The sequence below is a fragment of the Amblyraja radiata genome, chromosome 41, assembly GCF_010909765.2.
Source record: "Amblyraja radiata isolate CabotCenter1 chromosome 41, sAmbRad1.1.pri, whole genome shotgun sequence".
NCBI classification, from domain to species: domain Eukaryota; kingdom Metazoa; phylum Chordata; class Chondrichthyes; order Rajiformes; family Rajidae; genus Amblyraja; species Amblyraja radiata.
Window position 1 is genome coordinate 2,575,702 of NC_045996.1, and position 17,123 is coordinate 2,592,824.

A 17,123-nucleotide genomic window follows, 5' to 3' on the forward strand; every position below is an offset into this window, starting at 1 on the left:
AGTAGCCAAGTAACCTACAAACATGCATGCCTTTGGAGTGTGGGAGGAAATTGGAAATTAGTACCCAGAGAAAACCCAAGCAGTCACAGGGAGAAGATACAAACTCTGTCAAACTCTGTAATTAAGTAGATTTCCAAAGTCCACAGAGAAATTTAGGCCATTTAGAAGAATGGGCTGAAAGATGGCAGATGGAGTTTAATGCTGTTAAGTGTGATGTGCTACATCTTGGCAGAACAAATCAAAATAGGACGTACATGGTAAATGGTAGCGAATTGAGGAATGCAGTTAAATAGAGGGATCTATGAATAACTGTGCATAGTTCCCTGAAGGTGGAATCTCATGTAGATAGGGTGGTAAAGAAAGCTTTTGGTATGCTAGCCTTTATAAATCAGAGCATTGAGTATAGAAGTTGGGATGTAATGTTAAAATTGTACAAGGCATTGGTGAGACCAATTCTGGAGTATGGTGTACAATTTTGGTCGCCCAATTATAGGAAGGATGTCAACAAAATAGAGAGAGTACAGAGGAGATTTACTAGAATGTTGCCTAGGTATCAGCAATTAAGTTACAGAGAAAGGTTGAATAAGTTAGGTCTTTATTCTTTGGAGTGCAGAAGGTTAAGGGGGAACTTGATAGAGGTCTTTAAAATGATGAGAGGGATAGACAGAGTTGACGTGGATAAGCTTTTCCCATTGAGAGTAGGGAAGATTCAAACAAGAGGACATGACTTGAGAATTAAGGGACAGACGTTTAGGGGTAACATGACGGGGAACGTCTTTACTCAGAGAGTGGTAGCTGTGTGGAATGAGCTTCCAGTGGAAGTGGTGGAGGCAGGTTCGATTTTATCATTTAAAAATAAATTGGATAGGTATATGGTGGGAAAGGAATGGAGGGTTATGGTCTGAGTGCAGGTAGATGGGACTAGGGGAAAATAAGTGTTTGGCACGGACTTGTAGGGCCGGGATGGCCTGTTTCCAAACTGTAATTGTTATATGGTTATATGGTTATAGTACCCATAGTCAGGATAGAACCTGGGATGCCAGCAGGAGGAGTCCACGAGGAGGATGAGGGTAGGAGATGGGAGATGGGGTCATCATTGGGAGGCGAAGGTTCCTGGCCAGAGAAAAAGTTAGATCCACAATTTTACCTCGCTCGCCCACAGACGCACTCATTTGAGAATAACTTATTTCTGGATTCCCACAAAATGCCAGAAGTTAAGTGAATCCCACACTCACACATTCCCGGAAAATGCCAGATGGAGAGTGAATCCACACTCCCACATGGCTCCTCAGATGGCCAAATGCAGGGTGATTCGACTCGTATCTCCAGCGACTGACGGGTTCATGGTGGATCCCATCCCTTATATTGTACCAGAGAACCACACAGATTACCCTGACCCCACTCCCACACACAGCACCTGAGGGTGACGTGTACAGAACCAGAGTTTCCCCAGAGTGTCGAGGTGATTAGAGGGTGGGGAATGAGACCCATGCCCACCCACCTTCCCAGAGGGCGGCCCACTCTGTGAATCCTACTCACATCTTATCAGGCACTGAAGGGTTTAGGACCAGACTGGCCCACAGTCCCAGAGACTGAGGGACAGAATGACCCCTCCCTCAACACAAAGGCAGTCCTAGACCAGGGAGTCTCTCCCTCACTCCCCGTGTAATCTAACGCCAACAATCCTTGTCCCCTCGCCTTCCCCCATCTTCACACGGCACTGGGCCCGGGGCAGCGACTCCGAGCAGTAGAACCATGATGCATTGGTGATGCATGAGACCAATCGGCCCATCGTGTATGCAATAGATAGCGGATTGATCCAATCACTCCTCTGTACGCCAAAGCTCTTCAGTGCATATCTGCGAACTGCTTTATTTGCCTGGTACACTGCCCTGGCCCATCCATTCAGACAGTGTCTTCCAGACCCCACCGTCCTATGCCACCTTGTTATAGACAATAGACAATGGCCAATAGACAATAGGTGCAGGAGTAGGCCATTCGGCCCCTGGAGCCAGCACCGCCATTCAATGTGATCATGGCTGATCATCCACAATTAGTACCCCGTTCCTGCCTTCTCCTCATATCCCTGGACTCCACTATCATTAAGAGCTCTGTCTAGCACTCCCTTGAAAGCATCCAGAGAACCAGCCTCCACCTCCCTCTGAGGCAGAGAATTCCACAGACTCACAACTCTCTGTGTGAAAATGTTTTTCTTCATCTCTGTTCTAAATGGCCTACCCCTCATTCTTAGACTGTGGCCCCTGGTTCCGGACTCCCCCAACATCGGGAACATGTTTCCTGCCTCTAGCGTGTCCAAACCCTTAATAATCCTATATGTTTCAATAAGATCCCCTCATCCTAAATTCCAGAGTATACGAGCCCAGCCGCTCGATTCTATCAACATATGATAGACCCACCATCCTGGGAATTAACCTGGTGAACCTACTGTAGATTACCCATATTGGCCTGCCTTTACTTTATCTATCACCACACGTATTATGCATGCTGCACTTTCCATTTGTAGTCCAGTCCGAATCTTCATCCCTACCCCGGACTATTGGTAACAGTACTTCACCATCTCACGGTCAGACTTGATGCTGACCAGCAGGCGATGGCATGTAATGCTTCTTCCGCTTGTGTGGAGAAGGAATTGGTGACGTTTCGTGTTGAGACCCTTGTTCAGATTAGAATCAGGGCAAAAGGAATCAAGAGATAATGACGGATGTAGAGAGATATAGAACAAATGAATGCAATATATGCAAACAAAGTAACGATGATAAAGGAAACAGGCCGTTGTTAGCTGTTTGCTAGGTGAGAATGAGAAGCTGGTGTGACTTGGGTGGGGAAGGGATGGAGAGAGACGGAATGCAGCAATTACTTGAAGATAGATAATTCGATACTCATACCACGGGGTTGCAAGCAGCCCAGGTGAAATATAAGATGCTGTTCCTCCAACTTTGAGTTTAGCCTCACTCTGACAATGGAAGAGGCCTAAGGCCAGAAAGGTCAGTGTGGGAATGGGAAGGGGAATTAAAGTGTTTGGCAACCGGGAGATCGGGTAGGACTGGTGGACTGAGCGAAATCGCCCAGTCTACATTTGGTCTCGCCGAACAACGGATACACATTTTGAACAACGGATACATTAGATGAGGTTCGAGGAGGTGCAAGTGAACCTCTGCCTAATCAGAAAGGAATGTTGGTGTCCCTTGACAGAGTCGAGGGAGGAGGTATAGCGAGAAGTGTTGCATCTCCTGTGGTTGCAGGGGAATGTACCTGGGGATGGGGTGGTTTGGGTGGGAAGAGATGAGTTAACGGAGTTGCAGAGGGAATGATCTGTACAGAAGGCGGAAATGGGTGAAGATGGGAAGATGTGACGTGCGGTGCTGATAAGGCTGAATTAAGTTAAAAATATAAGAAGATATCAGATTGGTTCCTGGGCTAGTTTACAGTTTATATTTAGTCTCAAATTCGGCTTTTCTCCAGTAGAGAAAATACAGAAAGGCAAGTTTAGGCTTGCCTCAGGTTGCTGTGAATTGAGATAATGAATAACTATAACATTTGTCTACCATTTGATGAGAGAGGAAGCAAAGAGGAAGCTAGATTGACTCACTAAGAGGTATTGACAAATGGCTGATGCCTTTAATATATAAAATACCTTGCACCAAATGTCCGATGTCTGTGAGAGGAAGCTAGATTGATCTAAGGGGTATTGACAAATGGCCGATGTCTTTAATATGTAAGATATCTTGTACCATATGACAAGATGCCTTTGATGTGACGCATTCTGTAGAAACCTTTATTTCCTGTACCTCTGACCATGACTAATGTTTGTGGAATGTGCTAAGGTGACAAAAAAACACTATATAATACGATGTAATTCTGTTGTTCGGGGAGGTGGAATGAGGACAGTGAAGTGTCTGTATTGCTCACTTGGCTGGAGTTCCTTACCACGTCTATCGGCCGATAATAAGTAAAGTTTTGAACTGGTCTACCAAATAGTTTGTGAGTTGTTTGTTTATTAAGAAGCGAACCTGTTTGATTGTTATAAACGTTACTTTTTCAGTGCGATCCCGTTGAAGGTGACGAAAATGTCGGAGGGTTAAATGTTGAGTGCGATTGCTGATGGGGTGAAAGGTAAGGACTAGGGGTACTCTGTCCCTTTTGCGACTGTGGGGAGGGGGAGCAAGTGTGACGATGCGGGTACTGAGGAGACACATGTGAGGGCTTCCTCTATGATGGAAAGGGTATACCTCGTTCCCTAAAGAATGAGGACATCCCGGATGTCCTGGTATGGAACACCTCATCTTGGGCACAGATAGACAGCAGAATTGGGAGTAGGGGATGCAGTCTTTGCTGGTCGGAGGGTGGGAAGAATGTGCAGTTGAGATAGTTGTGGGAGTCAGTGGGTTTGTAATAGACGTCAGTCGATAGTCTATCTCCCGTGATGGAGATGGTGAGATCAAGAATGGGGAGGGAGGTGTCAGAGATGTTCAAGTGAAGTTGAGTGCAGGATGGTAATCGGTAGTGAAGGTCACATAAGTTCTGCATGGGTTCAGGGCGTAGTGTCGATGCAGTCATCAACGCAACGGAGATACTGCAGATTTCTGGGATATGGCCAGTGTACGCCTGGGACAGGAATTGTTCAACGTACCCGACAAAGAGGAAAGCATCACTGGGGCACATGCAAGTGCCACTAGGTTTTCCTACCTCAAGTTTAAATGGACAACTTCACACAGAAGTGGGCCTCAACAGACAACTCTGTCCTGCAGTCTCTCGCTGACCTTATTAGAAACATAGAAAACATAGAAACATAGAAATTAGGTGCAGGATAGGCCATTCGGCCCTTCGAGCCTGCACCGCCATTCAATATGATCATGGCTGATCATCCACCTCAGTATCATGAACCTGCCTTCTCTCCATACCCCCTGATCTCTTTAGCCGCAAGGGCCACATCTAACTCCCTCTGAAATATAGCATTTTTTTACGGAATACATTTTAATCACGGCGTCGCTCTACATTCCTGCCCGCTAGTGACATACATTTCACCCTGCCCCCTTATTTGGCCTCTGCTTTCGTACACTTCCCTCAATAACCTTTCCCTTTAGAGTATTACCGTGAACAAAGTATTTGTATTTTCCTGCTGCCGTCGTTGTAATTGTGGGGTTTATTGTTTTAACTAGTTTATAGTTTTGTAAGTCCTTGATCCTATTTCCTATTCCATACTGCACCCGATCACACCCTGGTTCATTATAATTGATATATCAGTTGCAGAACAGAGTCCGACTGTTTCCGTAAAAGGGACATTGGGCTCGGACAAAACAGGCGTACACCACAAAGCGACTCTGTGTACAAGATCCGCGCAATCCCTGCCTGCTGTTCGCTCTTCTCTATAAGTCTCACTTTCACCCAGAACAAACGCCTTTATTCAATTTCCCCCGCCCTTGCCCCAATCGCTGGTCAGCCCTTCCACAGACAATGTGAGTGGCTCTGAAAAGAGCCTTTTGGTCACTACGTTTAGTTTGTCTCGTTTACTTGTTGGCTCCACTGGTTTTCTTGGGCAACAGCACGGCCTGGATATTGGGCAACACCCCGCCCTGGGCGATGGTCACCCCTCCCAACAGCTTGTTGAGTTCCTCGTCGTTACGGACGGCCAACTGCAGATGTCTGGGGATAATGCGGGACTTCTTGTTGTCCCGGGCCGCGTTGCCGGCCAACTCCAGGATTTCAGCCGTCAGATACTCGAGCACAGCAGCCAGATAGACCGGGGCTCCAGCACCCACCCGCTCACCATAGTTGCCCTTTCTCAGGAGCCTGTGGACACGGCCAACCGGGAACTGCAACCCGGCCCGGGATGAGCGAGACTTGGCCTTGGCCCGAGCTTTGCCGCCGGTTTTTCCTCGTCCAGTCATTTCCAAATAGCGATGCAGCCAGAATGAAGTCATCCTGCCGCACTCGCCCTTCTTATACCTTCTGGAGGGATGCGGAGGGACGCTAATGATTGGTGGAACAGTGCCTAATGTCATTGGTGAGGAGCATAACCCAATCAGAGAGCTGCCTTGTGCACCAATCACAGACCGCAACAGAAGAGGCGCGGAAAATAACTGCCAATTCCCGGAGATTAGCATAAATTTGAAAAACCCGCTAAAATATCACTTGTTCAAAGATAATGAGTGCCGGGTATAAGGATATTTCTGCGAACACTACCGAATGAATGTTTGCATAGCCTCCGAAAAGGTCGGAAGATTTTTTGCCCAGGTTTTGTTTTGTATCTATTTTTTATTCTGTATAAAATTTATTTCGATAACATAAATAAATAAATCAATCAATCAATAACCAGATCAATATATTTCTGTATGTCGTCGCATTTTCCCTATTTAATCCGCACTGAATCACGACGTCGTAAACATGAATAATATTCTGCATATTTCTGGGAATTTAATTCTCCCTTTTCCACTAGTAACTGAACGGAACCAAAAAATGCGATTCACTGCCTGTATAATGTACCAGTTACTGTGCAAGTTCCTCTGCAGGAAAAAAAAAATCGCGAACCTATTGCGGAATAGAAAGGCGATTCATAGCATTCCCCTCATAAATTAAAACACCAACAGCAGCAATAATTACCATGTTCACAATGTATGGTGACCGGGACAAACTGAGGTGAAGAGGATTAAGTTTTCATGTCAGTTTGGTGATCGGGACACCAGGACACCGAACAATTGAACCACAGAATGTGAGCAGCGCAAATATAACGTTTACAAATCCCACGTAGAAAATCTATCCAGAAATAATTCTGCTGCAATTCGATGTAGAAATCTGTATTACAACGTTTTCAATGAGAATGTGGGAATCCCACCCTCCCTCAATCGGACCACTCCCTCCCCACCGTGTTCTGTCCCAGTTGGGTAGCTCATAACCTAACTATGAATTCTCCATCTCACACCAACGCTCACTCCCTTATCACATCCCTCCCTGTGCCTCGGTCGGATGCCCATCCATGTCCCTCCTCCTCCTCTCCGCCACGGCCCCCTTCCACCTCTATACATTTCTCTGGTATAGATTTCAATCCTGTTCATATCCTCCAGAGATGCTGCCAGACTGTTGACATTGAAGCACTTTATATTTTCTGTGTTTTAAATACTATATTAGAAAATGTCCGAAGAACTTTATTTCATGAATGTGAACGATCGCCCGATACGGAAATAGTTATACGGGTTCGAAATACGAGTACAACTCTTTCAGTGAGACTGTGGGTGGCTCTTAAAAGAGCCTTGTTTTCGGTTAAGCTTCTTTACAGGTCGTCGGTCTTTACTTGGAGCTGGTGTACTTGGTCACCGCCTTTGTCCCTTCTGACACGGCGTGCTTGGCCAGCTCCCCGGGCAGCAGCAGGCGCACGGCGGTCTGGATCTCCCGGGAGCTGATGGTCGAGCGCTTGTTGTAATGAGCCAGGCGGGAAGCTTCACCAGCGATGCGCTCGAAAATATCGTTGACGAACGAGTTCATGATGCTCATGGCCTTGGACGAGATGCCGGTGTCGGGGTGAACTTGCTTCATCACCTTGTAGATGTAGATGGAATAACTCTCCTTCCTCGACTTCCTGCGCTTCTTGCCGCCCTTGGAGGCTACTTTGGACACGGCTTTCTTGGAGCCCTTCTTTGCTGCTGGCTTCACTGGATCAGGCATTTTGACAACCGACTTCAATCATGCAAATATGCCAAAGCACGCTCGGAGCGCGGCTTAAAAGGCTGCCCCACCGCTCGATGCTAATGAAGGATGGGACACAGACACGACTGTTATTGGTCAGTTGCGACATGAATATGGAGCAAACTTCACTAACGTTTCCATTGGGTAATAGAAAGAGCCAATCGCAGACATCTACAGCCGCCAATCAGAGAGCGCCAGTGTCCGGTAACACTGACTGGGAGGGTCTGAAGGAGGGTTTCGGCCCGAAACGTCGCCTATTTCCTTCGCTCCATAGATGCTGCTGCACCCGCTGAGTTCCTCCAGCAATTTTGTGTACCCTGACTGGGAGGGAGGCGGGTGGGAACAAATATGATCTTTGGTATCTAGTGCTCCTCTAGTATCTTTGCGAGGGAAGCAGCTGCCGGTGGCAATCATTGCCAAAGACCATAGAGCGGAGCCTTCTATGATCTTTGGTGCTGAGGATAATGCCATTGACCCCGACACTGCCGGAGAGGCCGATGGCGACTGAAACCCCACACACACCATTGTCATGAGTGCAGTGCCGGTGCCTAAACTTCTTATAGTTAATGTTATCGACTTCCCTGAAGACTCCGAGCGTTTGATTCCTGAACTTGCTGATGATGCAAAGATATGTAGGAAAGTAAGTTGTGAGGAGGAGCTAAGGAGGCTACACATGAACTGTGGAATTATCTGCCACAGAAGGTAGTTGAGGCCAGTTCGTTGGCTATATTTAAGAGGGAGTTAGATATGGCCCTTGTGGCTAAAGGGATCAGGGGGTATGGAGAGAAGGCAGGTATGGGATACTGAGTTGGATGACCAGCCATGATCATATTGAATGGCGGTGCAGGCTCGAAGGGCCGAATGGCCTACTCCTGCACCACCTATTTTCTATGTTTCTGTGAACACTTACAGTTTAAGTAAGTGGAAAAAGGACTAGAAAATTAGGATATTATGTGGATAACTTGTTCCCTCATTGGATCTAAAATTTGCTTGCTGATATGTCGTATAGTATAGTATGGTATAACATATCTTTATTGTCATTTTCCTGAGTTCTTACATACCCAGAGGAAACAAAAAAACGTTCTCAACCAGTGTCCATTCAGTGTGCAGTAAAAAATAAATAGAAATAAAAATACATATATCATGAACAAATTAAACACTCTACTCTCTACTAAACATCAACAGGCGTTCCGATCGGCAGCGGCACGACAGTGGCTCTGCTGCAGTGTGTCCAGGTTGGTGGTTGGTGCGCGATACTTTGGCAGGGGGCAAAGTCCGTTTATCAGTCTTATAGCCTGCGGGAAGAAGCTGAGGAGCATCCTGCTGGTTTTGCAGCTAATGCTCCTGTACCTCTTCCCAGATGGCAGGATGGAGAATATGTGATGCGATGGGTGGTAGGGGTCTTTAATGATGGAGATGGCTCTGCTGATACATCTCTTCCTGTATATGTCCAGCAGGAAAGGGAGTGGAGCACCAATAATCCTGCTGGCGGTCTTCACAATCCTGTCTAGTTTGTGCCGTTCGTATGCCTTGCAGGTCCCAAACCAGGAAGTGATGCCGTAGGTTAATGTGCTCTCGATTGTCCCCCTATAAAAAGTTCGTAGGTGTGTAGTGGGGAGACCTGCTTTCCATAGTCTTCGGAGAGGTGGAAGGACTGGGACTGTACTGTGGGGAGGGATTGTACAGGCTTGTTTTCCTGGGAAGGTTGAGTATTGATCTGGTGGAAGTAAACGAGGTCATGACTCACGAAGACAGAGCAAGTAGTCAAAGAAAACCTCCACGCTAAGTATGTTTAAAACAACGGGGCAGTGGTTTTAGGTGAGTCGAATGAGGTTTAAAGGATATCTGGGGGATAGAAAGCAGACTAAACTGAGGGTTGGTGAAGTTCTGACGTTCAGAGGCATCTTGGTGGCTGATTATCAATGTCCCTGACGCAGATCAGAAGTAATTAGGAAAGGCCACAGAATTTTATCTGATGAAGAGCTTTCAACCTGAACCGTTCATTCTGTTTCTGTCTCCAAAGATGCCGGCCTAGCCTGTTGAGTGTTACCGCCATTTTTTCTTTTCATTTCCGGTTTGTGGACTGCGTTTTTGATTTAATTTTCAGAATGCTATACTTTCCCCAGGATCTTTTATTTGGAATGCCATCCTTTATCCTTCTTATAGAAATATACAAAATTCTTAGGGGATTGGGCAGGCTTGATGCAGGGGAAATGTTCCCGATGTTGGGGGAGCCCAGAACCAGTGGTCACAGAAGAATAAGGGGTAGGCCATTTAGGACTGAGATGAATAGAAACTTTTTCACCCAGAGAGTTGTGAATCTGTGGAATTCTCCGCCACAGAAGGAGTTCAATTTACTGGATGTTTTCAAGAGAGAGTTAGATTTAGCTCTTAGCCCTAAGGGAATCAAGGGATATGGTGAAAAAACCGGAACGTGGTACTGATTTTGGATGATCAGCCATGATCATATTGGGCTAAATGGCCTACTCCTGCACCTATTGTCTATGTTTCTATATAAGGGGACAACACAACTATTGTCTCATCTTCTGGAAACGTCACCCATTCCTTCCCTCCAGAGATCCTGCCTGTCTCGCTGAGTTACTCCAGTATTTTGTGTCTATGAATTGTCAGCCCCAGACGGAAAGTAAGTTGTGAGGATGACACATGAATTGCATACAGTTTAAGTAAGTGAACAAAGGATGAGAAAATTTGGATATTTTGTGGGGAACTTGTTTCCTCATTGGATCTAAAATTTGCTTGCTGATAGAAGTCGTGGTGGAAGGACTGGAACTGACCTGTGGGGAGGGATTGTACAGGCTTGTTTACAGAGGGTAGTGGAGGCAGTGGGTGTTTTCAAGAGAGAGTTAGATATAGCTCTTAGGGCTTACGGTATCAAGGGCTCGGGGGCAAAAGAAGGAACGGGTATTGATTTATGATGATCATATTGAATGGGGGTGCTGGCTTGAAGGGCCGAATGGCTTACTGCTGCGCCTGTTTTATATGTTTATTGCTCAGGAAATTGAAAGACAAATAAAAATGGTTGTGCTTCAGTTATATGTGTGGGAAGAAACTGCAGATGCTTGTTGAAACCGAAGATAGACACAAAATGCTGGAGTAACTCAGCAGGACGAGAAGGACTGAAGAAGATTGTTTGGGATTGCGGAGGGTTTGGAGTGGTGGTGTAAAGGAATGCTGCCGGGATTAGCGGGTATAGAGTTTAATAATTGGATTAGAATCATTGGATTAATTAGGGTTCATATGCAAGCAGAGGTTAGGTTAATTTGGCATCATGTTTGGTATGGACATTGTGTGGACCAAAGGGCCTGCTCCAATGCTGCATTACTTTCTGACTCCCACATCGAGAAGTTTGCTGTTACCTGAGTATTTGCACTGTTTCAGAATGAGGACCATTCAAAGATGTTGTGTACAGGTTCCCCCTGTACAGGTTCCCCCATGTTTGTCCTTAGAAATGGTTTCTGGTGTATGTGTTTAATTTTGGAGAGTGTATTAATTGTGTCATCCAAGAGTGCAAATATCATAGAGGGAAACAAACAGACATATTTTCCTGTAGAGGGAAGCTTCTGTTATAAATTCAAGGCATTAAATTTAAAAATCTCTTGGATGCATTTGATGCAATTAAAATTATTGAAACTGCGATGGCTGGGAATCGAACCTGGGTCAACTGCTTGGAAGGCAGCTATGCTCACCACTATACCACCATCGTCGCATATGAGAAAAGGCGATTAACGTACTCAGTGGTCTCCAGAGCTGTGACTTGATCAATAGAACCGACATTGTTTCTGACAGATCATTCTCACTTTGCTGCAGTTTTAATTTCATTCACAATGTTCTCATCGTCCAGCCGATGGAGGTGCACAAAAAAGTTACACAGCACACTGTGAATCTTCACCCAAGATCAGATTAAACTTCTGCAGTAGTAATAGTTGATGAGCTACAAATCTTTCCTGCATCTCACATCATCCTCTGGATATAGAACATAGAAACATAGAAATTAGGTGCAGGAGTAGGCCATTCGGCCCTTCAAGCCTGCACCGCTATTCAATATGATCATGGCTGATCATCCAACTCAGTATCCCGTACCTGCCTTCTCTCCATACCCTCTGATCCCCTTAGCCACAAGGGCCACATCTAACTCCCTCTTAAATATAGCCAATGAACTGGCCTCGACTACCCTCTGTGGCAGGGAGTTCCAGAGATTCACCACTCTCTGTGTGAAAAAAGTTCTTCTCATCTCGGTTTTAAAGGATTTCCACCTTATCCTTAAGCTGTGACCCCTTGTCCTGGACTTCCCCAACATCGGGAGCAATCTTCCTGCATCTAGCCTGTCCAACCCCTTAAGAATTTTGTAAGTTTCTATAAGATCCCCTCTCAATCTCCTAAATTCTAGAGAGTATAAACCAAGTGTATCCAGTCTTTCTTCATAAGACAGTCCTGACATCCCAGGAATCAGTCTGGTGAACCTTCTCTGCACTCCCTCTATGGCAATAATGTCCTTCCTCAGATTTGGAGACCAAAACTGTACGCAATACTCCAGGTGTGGTCTCACCAAGGCCCTGTACAACTGCAGTAGAACCTCCCTGCTCCTATACTCAAATCCTTTTGCTATGAAAGCTAACATACCATTCGCTTTCTTCACTGCCTGCTGCACCTGCATGCCCACTTTCAATGACTGGTGTACCATGACACCCAGGTCTCGCTGCATCTCCCCTTTTCCTAGTCGGCCACCATTATAAATGTCCCTTAAAAAGAACACTCGGTTGAGGCATAATGAGATCGGTCAATGAGAAGAGCGTTTTGAAAACCTGACAAACCGACAGGGCCGACCTTAAGCCAATTGGACCAATTGCTCCCAATTGGGCCCCGCGCCTCAGGGGGCCCTGCGTTAGAGTAATCTACTCTCGGCTCGGGTAGATCAACCCCGGGTGGAGGGGTGGACAGGGAGTAGAGGGGTGGAGGGGGAAAAAAGGGGTAGACGGGGAGGGGGGAATGGAGAAGGGGAGAAGGCATCATTCCCTCACGTTTCCCGGGGCAGCGCTCCCGCCCCTCCAGTCGCCGTGCTTCACGCACACAGCCCCGGCTCCACCCCTCTCTGTCCCCATGGAGACGCGGTGAACAATACAGGGAGGGCCGTGCCGGGGGTTGGAGCAACTTTTACAAACCTCGGCCTCAGCTCACACCCATCCGACTAGACCCCGGCATCCGCTCCCTCCCTTCTCTCCTTCCCTTCCCTCCCTCCCTTCCCTTCGTCCCTCCCTTCTCTCCTTCCCTCCCTCCTTCCTCTCTCTCTTTTCCTTTCTCTCCTTCCCTCCCTCCCTCCCTTCTCTCCATTCCTCCCACACATACACACGTAATGCACAGACAACTAACACACACACATCACGCACAGCCAACTTACACACGCACACAACTAAGTTAGGATGGGGTAGAAGCCCAAAGGGTAGGATGGGGCTGAAGACCAAAATTTAATGCCTGGACTGGTTTTTCGCCAATAGTTATTGGTTTTCCAGGATCTAGTTAATTAAATTACTTTTTTTTCATTTCACAGTCACTAAAACAAGTGATATTGTAACTATGTACTTTTCAGAGTTGATCTACACATTTTGTTTGTTACTTGTAGGCTTACATGTATGCAATTTTATATTAAAATGTAGCTTAGATCTGTTTGGTCTATTAACTCGCAGGCTTTAATATACTTTATTTATAACTTTTATTATATTTCTATGATTCTACTCACCTTGGCTGGGACCTGGGGCTCACCAAAATTATTCCCAAGTGGGCCCCGCACCTCCTAAGGCCGGCCCTGATCAACGAACACACATCCAGGTGGCCTTGCAAACACGCTGACCAGTGAATGGTAGATTCCCTGTACATCAGTTCTTCGTTAGTATAATGGTTAGTATCACCAGTCACACGGGAGACTGGAATTCAATTCCCCAACGTGGAGATGACTTTTCAAATTTAACGACTTGATAAAGCATCAATGTCCAACCCGCTGAGTTACTGCAGCACTTTGTGTTTGCTATCAACCAGCATCAGCCGTTGTTTGTCTCTACATAGTAGCCAGATCATGGCGACTCTGCAACCTGGAGATCTGCTTCATCCAATATAATCGCTCTGCTCTTTTAAATCTTTACATCTTTCCTGCTCCAGTGCTGCATTATTCTCTATACTCTCTATACTCTATGTATTGACCCACATTGAGAAGTTTCCTGTTACCTGAGTATTTGCTCTGTTTCATAATGAGGACCATTCAAAGATGTTGTGTACAGGTTCCCCCTGTGCGATGACTACATGACTTGTCCATCTGTTGTATGTGTTTAATTTTGGAGAGTTTATTAATTGTGTTCCTCCAAGAGGTGTAAATATCATAGAGGGCAACAAACAGACATGTTTTGCAACAAACAGACATGTTTTCCTGTAGAGGGAAGCTTCTGTTATAAATTCAAGGCATTCACTTGAAAATTCTCTTGGATGCATTTGATGCAATTAAATTTATTATAATTGCGATGGCCGGGAATCGAACCCGGGTCAACTGCTTGGAAGGCAGCTATGCTCACCACTATACCACCATCGTCGCATATGAGAAAAGGCGATTAACGTACTCAGTGGTCTCCAGAGCTGTGACTTGATCAATGGAACCTACATTGTTTCTGACAGATCATTCTCACTTTGCTGCAGTTTTAATTTCATTCACAATGTTCTCATCGTCCAGCTGATGGAGGTGCACAAAAAAGAGTTACACAGCACACTGTGAATCTTCACCCAAGATCAGATTAGACTCCTGCAGTAGTAATAGTTGATGTGCTACAAATCTTTCCTGCATCTCACATCATCCTCTGGATATTGATAATAAATGTCCTTAAAAAAAAACACGCAGTTGGGGCATAATGAGATCGGTCAATGAGAAGTGCGTTTCAAAAACCTGACAATCAACGAACATACATCCAGGCGGCCTTGCAAACACTCCTGTATGCTGACCTGTGAATGGTAGATTCCCTGTACATCAGTTCTTCGTTAGTATAGTGGTTAGTATCCCCTGACACACGGGAGACCGAGGTTCAATTCCCCAACGTGGAGATGACTTTTATGCTTTCATATTTAACTGGACTTTGACATCAATGTCCAACCCGCTGAGTTACTACAGCACTTTGTGTTTGCTATCAACCAGCATCAGCAGTTTTTTGTCTCCACATAGTAGCCAGATCATGGCAACTCTGCAACCTGGAGATCTGCCTCATCCGATATAATCGCTCTGCTCTTTTAAATCTTTACATCTTTACATTTTAGAAGTTGCTTGCTGATGGAAGTTGTGGTGGAAGGACTGGTACTGTGCAGGCTTGTTTCCCCTGTAGCTGGGAAAGTTGACCAATGAACTGGTGGAAGTAAAGGAGAGGTTCTGGCTCACCTAGACTTAGACAGAGCAAGTAGTCAAAACATTACTCCATGCTTAAAACAAGGGGGAAATGGTTTAAGGTGAGTGGAATGAGGTTTAAATTGGATCTGAGGGGTAGGAAGTAGACTAAAGAGCGAGGGATGGTGGAGGTCCGACGTTCAGAGGCATCTTCGGATCTGGTGGCTGATTATCAATGTCTCTGATGTGGAACAGAAGTAATTAGGAAAGACCACAGAATGTTAAGTGAGGAAGGGCCTTCAACCTGAAACGTTCATTCTGTTTCTGTCTCCACAGATGCTGCCTGGCCTGATTAGTGTTAGCGCCATTTTCTCTTCATTTCAGATTTGAGGAATGTGTTTTTGCTTTATTTTTCAGAATGCTATCCTTTATTGCTCAGGAAATTCAAAGCCAAAGAAAAAGGTTAAGCTTTTGTTTTCTATGTGTCGGAAGCAGCTGCAGATGCTGGAGGGAACTGAAGATAGACACAAAATGCTGTTGTAACTCAGCGGGACAGACAGCATCTCTGGAGGGAAAGAATGAGTGACATTTCAGGTTGAGACCCTTCTTCAGACTAGTGAGGGGAAAGGGAAACGACAGATATGGACAGAGAACTAGAGAGACATAGAACAAATGATTGAAAGATATGCAAAAAAAGTAGTAAGTCTTTAGAACTTGAATGATTTGTTTGGAGGTGACAAAATTTATTGATGAAGGTAGGGCAGTGGATGTCGTTGACAAGGATTTTCATAAAGTAACTCATGTTAGGCCATAGCCATGAAATCACACCACATGACCCTAATCTTCAGTGCTGATTTAGATAACACCTCTAAGCCAGTGTCATAACATCCAGAAGGTCAAAATGCATGGAATCCACAGTAGCCTGGACTGTCGACAGGACCAGAGGGTCTGAGCTATAGGCAGAGGTTGAGTAGGCTGGGACTCTATTCCTTGGAGCTAAGGAGGTTGAAGTGGTGATCTTATGGAAGTGTATAAGATCATGAGAGGAATAGATCGGGTAGATGCACCGAGTCTTTGCTCAGAATATATGAATTGAGGACCAGAGGAAATAGGTTTAAGTTGAAGGGGAAACTGAGGGGTAGCTTTTTCGCACAAAGGGTGGTGGATGTATGGAATGAGATGTCAGAAGAGGTAGTTGAGGCAAGGACTATCCCAACATTTAAGAAGCAGTTAGACAGGTACATGGATAGGATAGTTTTAGAAGGATATCGACTAAATGCTGGCAGGTGGTGAAGAAGATGAAGAAGATTGTTTGGGATTGCGGAGGTTTTGGAGTGGTGGTGTGAAGAAATGCTGCCGGGATTAGAGGGTATAAAGTCTAACCATTGGAATCATTAGGGTCTATATGCAATCAGAGGTTAGGTTAATTTGACATCATGTTTGGTACGGACATTATGTGGACAAAAGGGCCTGCTCCAGTGCTGCATTATTTTCTATACTCTATGTATTGACTCCCACATCGAGAAGTTTCCTGTTACCTGAGTATTTGCTCTGTTTCAGAATGAGGATCATTCAAAGATGTTGGGTACAGGTTCCCCCTGTGGGATGACTACATGACTTGTCCTTAAAAATGGTTTCTGGTGTTTGTGTTTAATTTTGGAGAGAGTATTGATTGTGTCCTCCAAGTGTGCAAATATCATAGAGGGCAACAAACAGATGTGTTTTCCTGTAGAGGGAAGCTTCTGTTATAAATTCAAGGCATTCACTTGAAAATTCTCTTGGATACATTTGATGCAATTAAAATTATTAGAATTGCGATGGCCGGGAATCGAACCCGGGTCAACTGCTTGGAAGGCAGCTATGCTCACCACTATACCACCATCGTCACATATGAGAAAAGGCAATTAATGTACTCAGTGGTCTCCAGAGCTGTGACTTGATCAATGGAACCTACATTGCTTCTGACGGATCATTCTCACTTTACTGCAGTTTTAATTTCATTCACAATGTTCTCATCATCCAGCCGATGGAGGTGCACAAAAAAGAGTTA

General features: G+C 45.4%; 2 protein-coding genes and 2 non-coding genes across 4 annotated transcripts; all 4 read right to left on the reverse strand.

Moving 5' to 3' along the window:
• Positions 1-5,400: 5,400 nt before the first annotated feature.
• On the reverse strand, positions 5,401-5,957 carry LOC116967706 (histone H2A-like). Its single transcript, XM_033014307.1, has one exon. The coding sequence runs from the start codon at positions 5,940-5,942 to the stop codon at positions 5,529-5,531; it is 414 nt and encodes a 137-aa protein (XP_032870198.1). The 5' UTR covers positions 5,943-5,957; the 3' UTR covers positions 5,401-5,528.
• Positions 5,958-7,142: 1,185 nt separating this feature from the next.
• On the reverse strand, positions 7,143-7,717 carry LOC116967707 (histone H2B-like). Its single transcript, XM_033014308.1, has one exon. It carries the CDS (start codon positions 7,678-7,680, stop codon positions 7,306-7,308), a length of 375 nt encoding a protein of 124 aa, XP_032870199.1. The 5' UTR covers positions 7,681-7,717; the 3' UTR covers positions 7,143-7,305.
• Positions 7,718-14,224: 6,507 nt separating this feature from the next.
• trnag-ucc lies at positions 14,225-14,296 on the reverse strand. The gene has a single exon. It is a non-coding gene; the product is annotated as a tRNA-Gly (tRNA).
• Positions 14,297-16,886: 2,590 nt separating this feature from the next.
• On the reverse strand, positions 16,887-16,958 carry trnag-ucc. The gene has a single exon. It is a non-coding gene; the product is annotated as a tRNA-Gly (tRNA).
• Positions 16,959-17,123: the final 165 nt, after the last annotated feature.

Bases quoted from the DNA above. Each gene is read 5' to 3' on its own strand.
- LOC116967706 (XM_033014307.1), bottom strand. From the start codon at position 5,942: ATGACTTCATTCTGGCTGCATCGCTATTTGGAAATGACTGGACGAGGA.
- LOC116967707 (XM_033014308.1), bottom strand. From the start codon at position 7,680: ATGCCTGATCCAGTGAAGCCAGCAGCAAAGAAGGGCTCCAAGAAAGCC.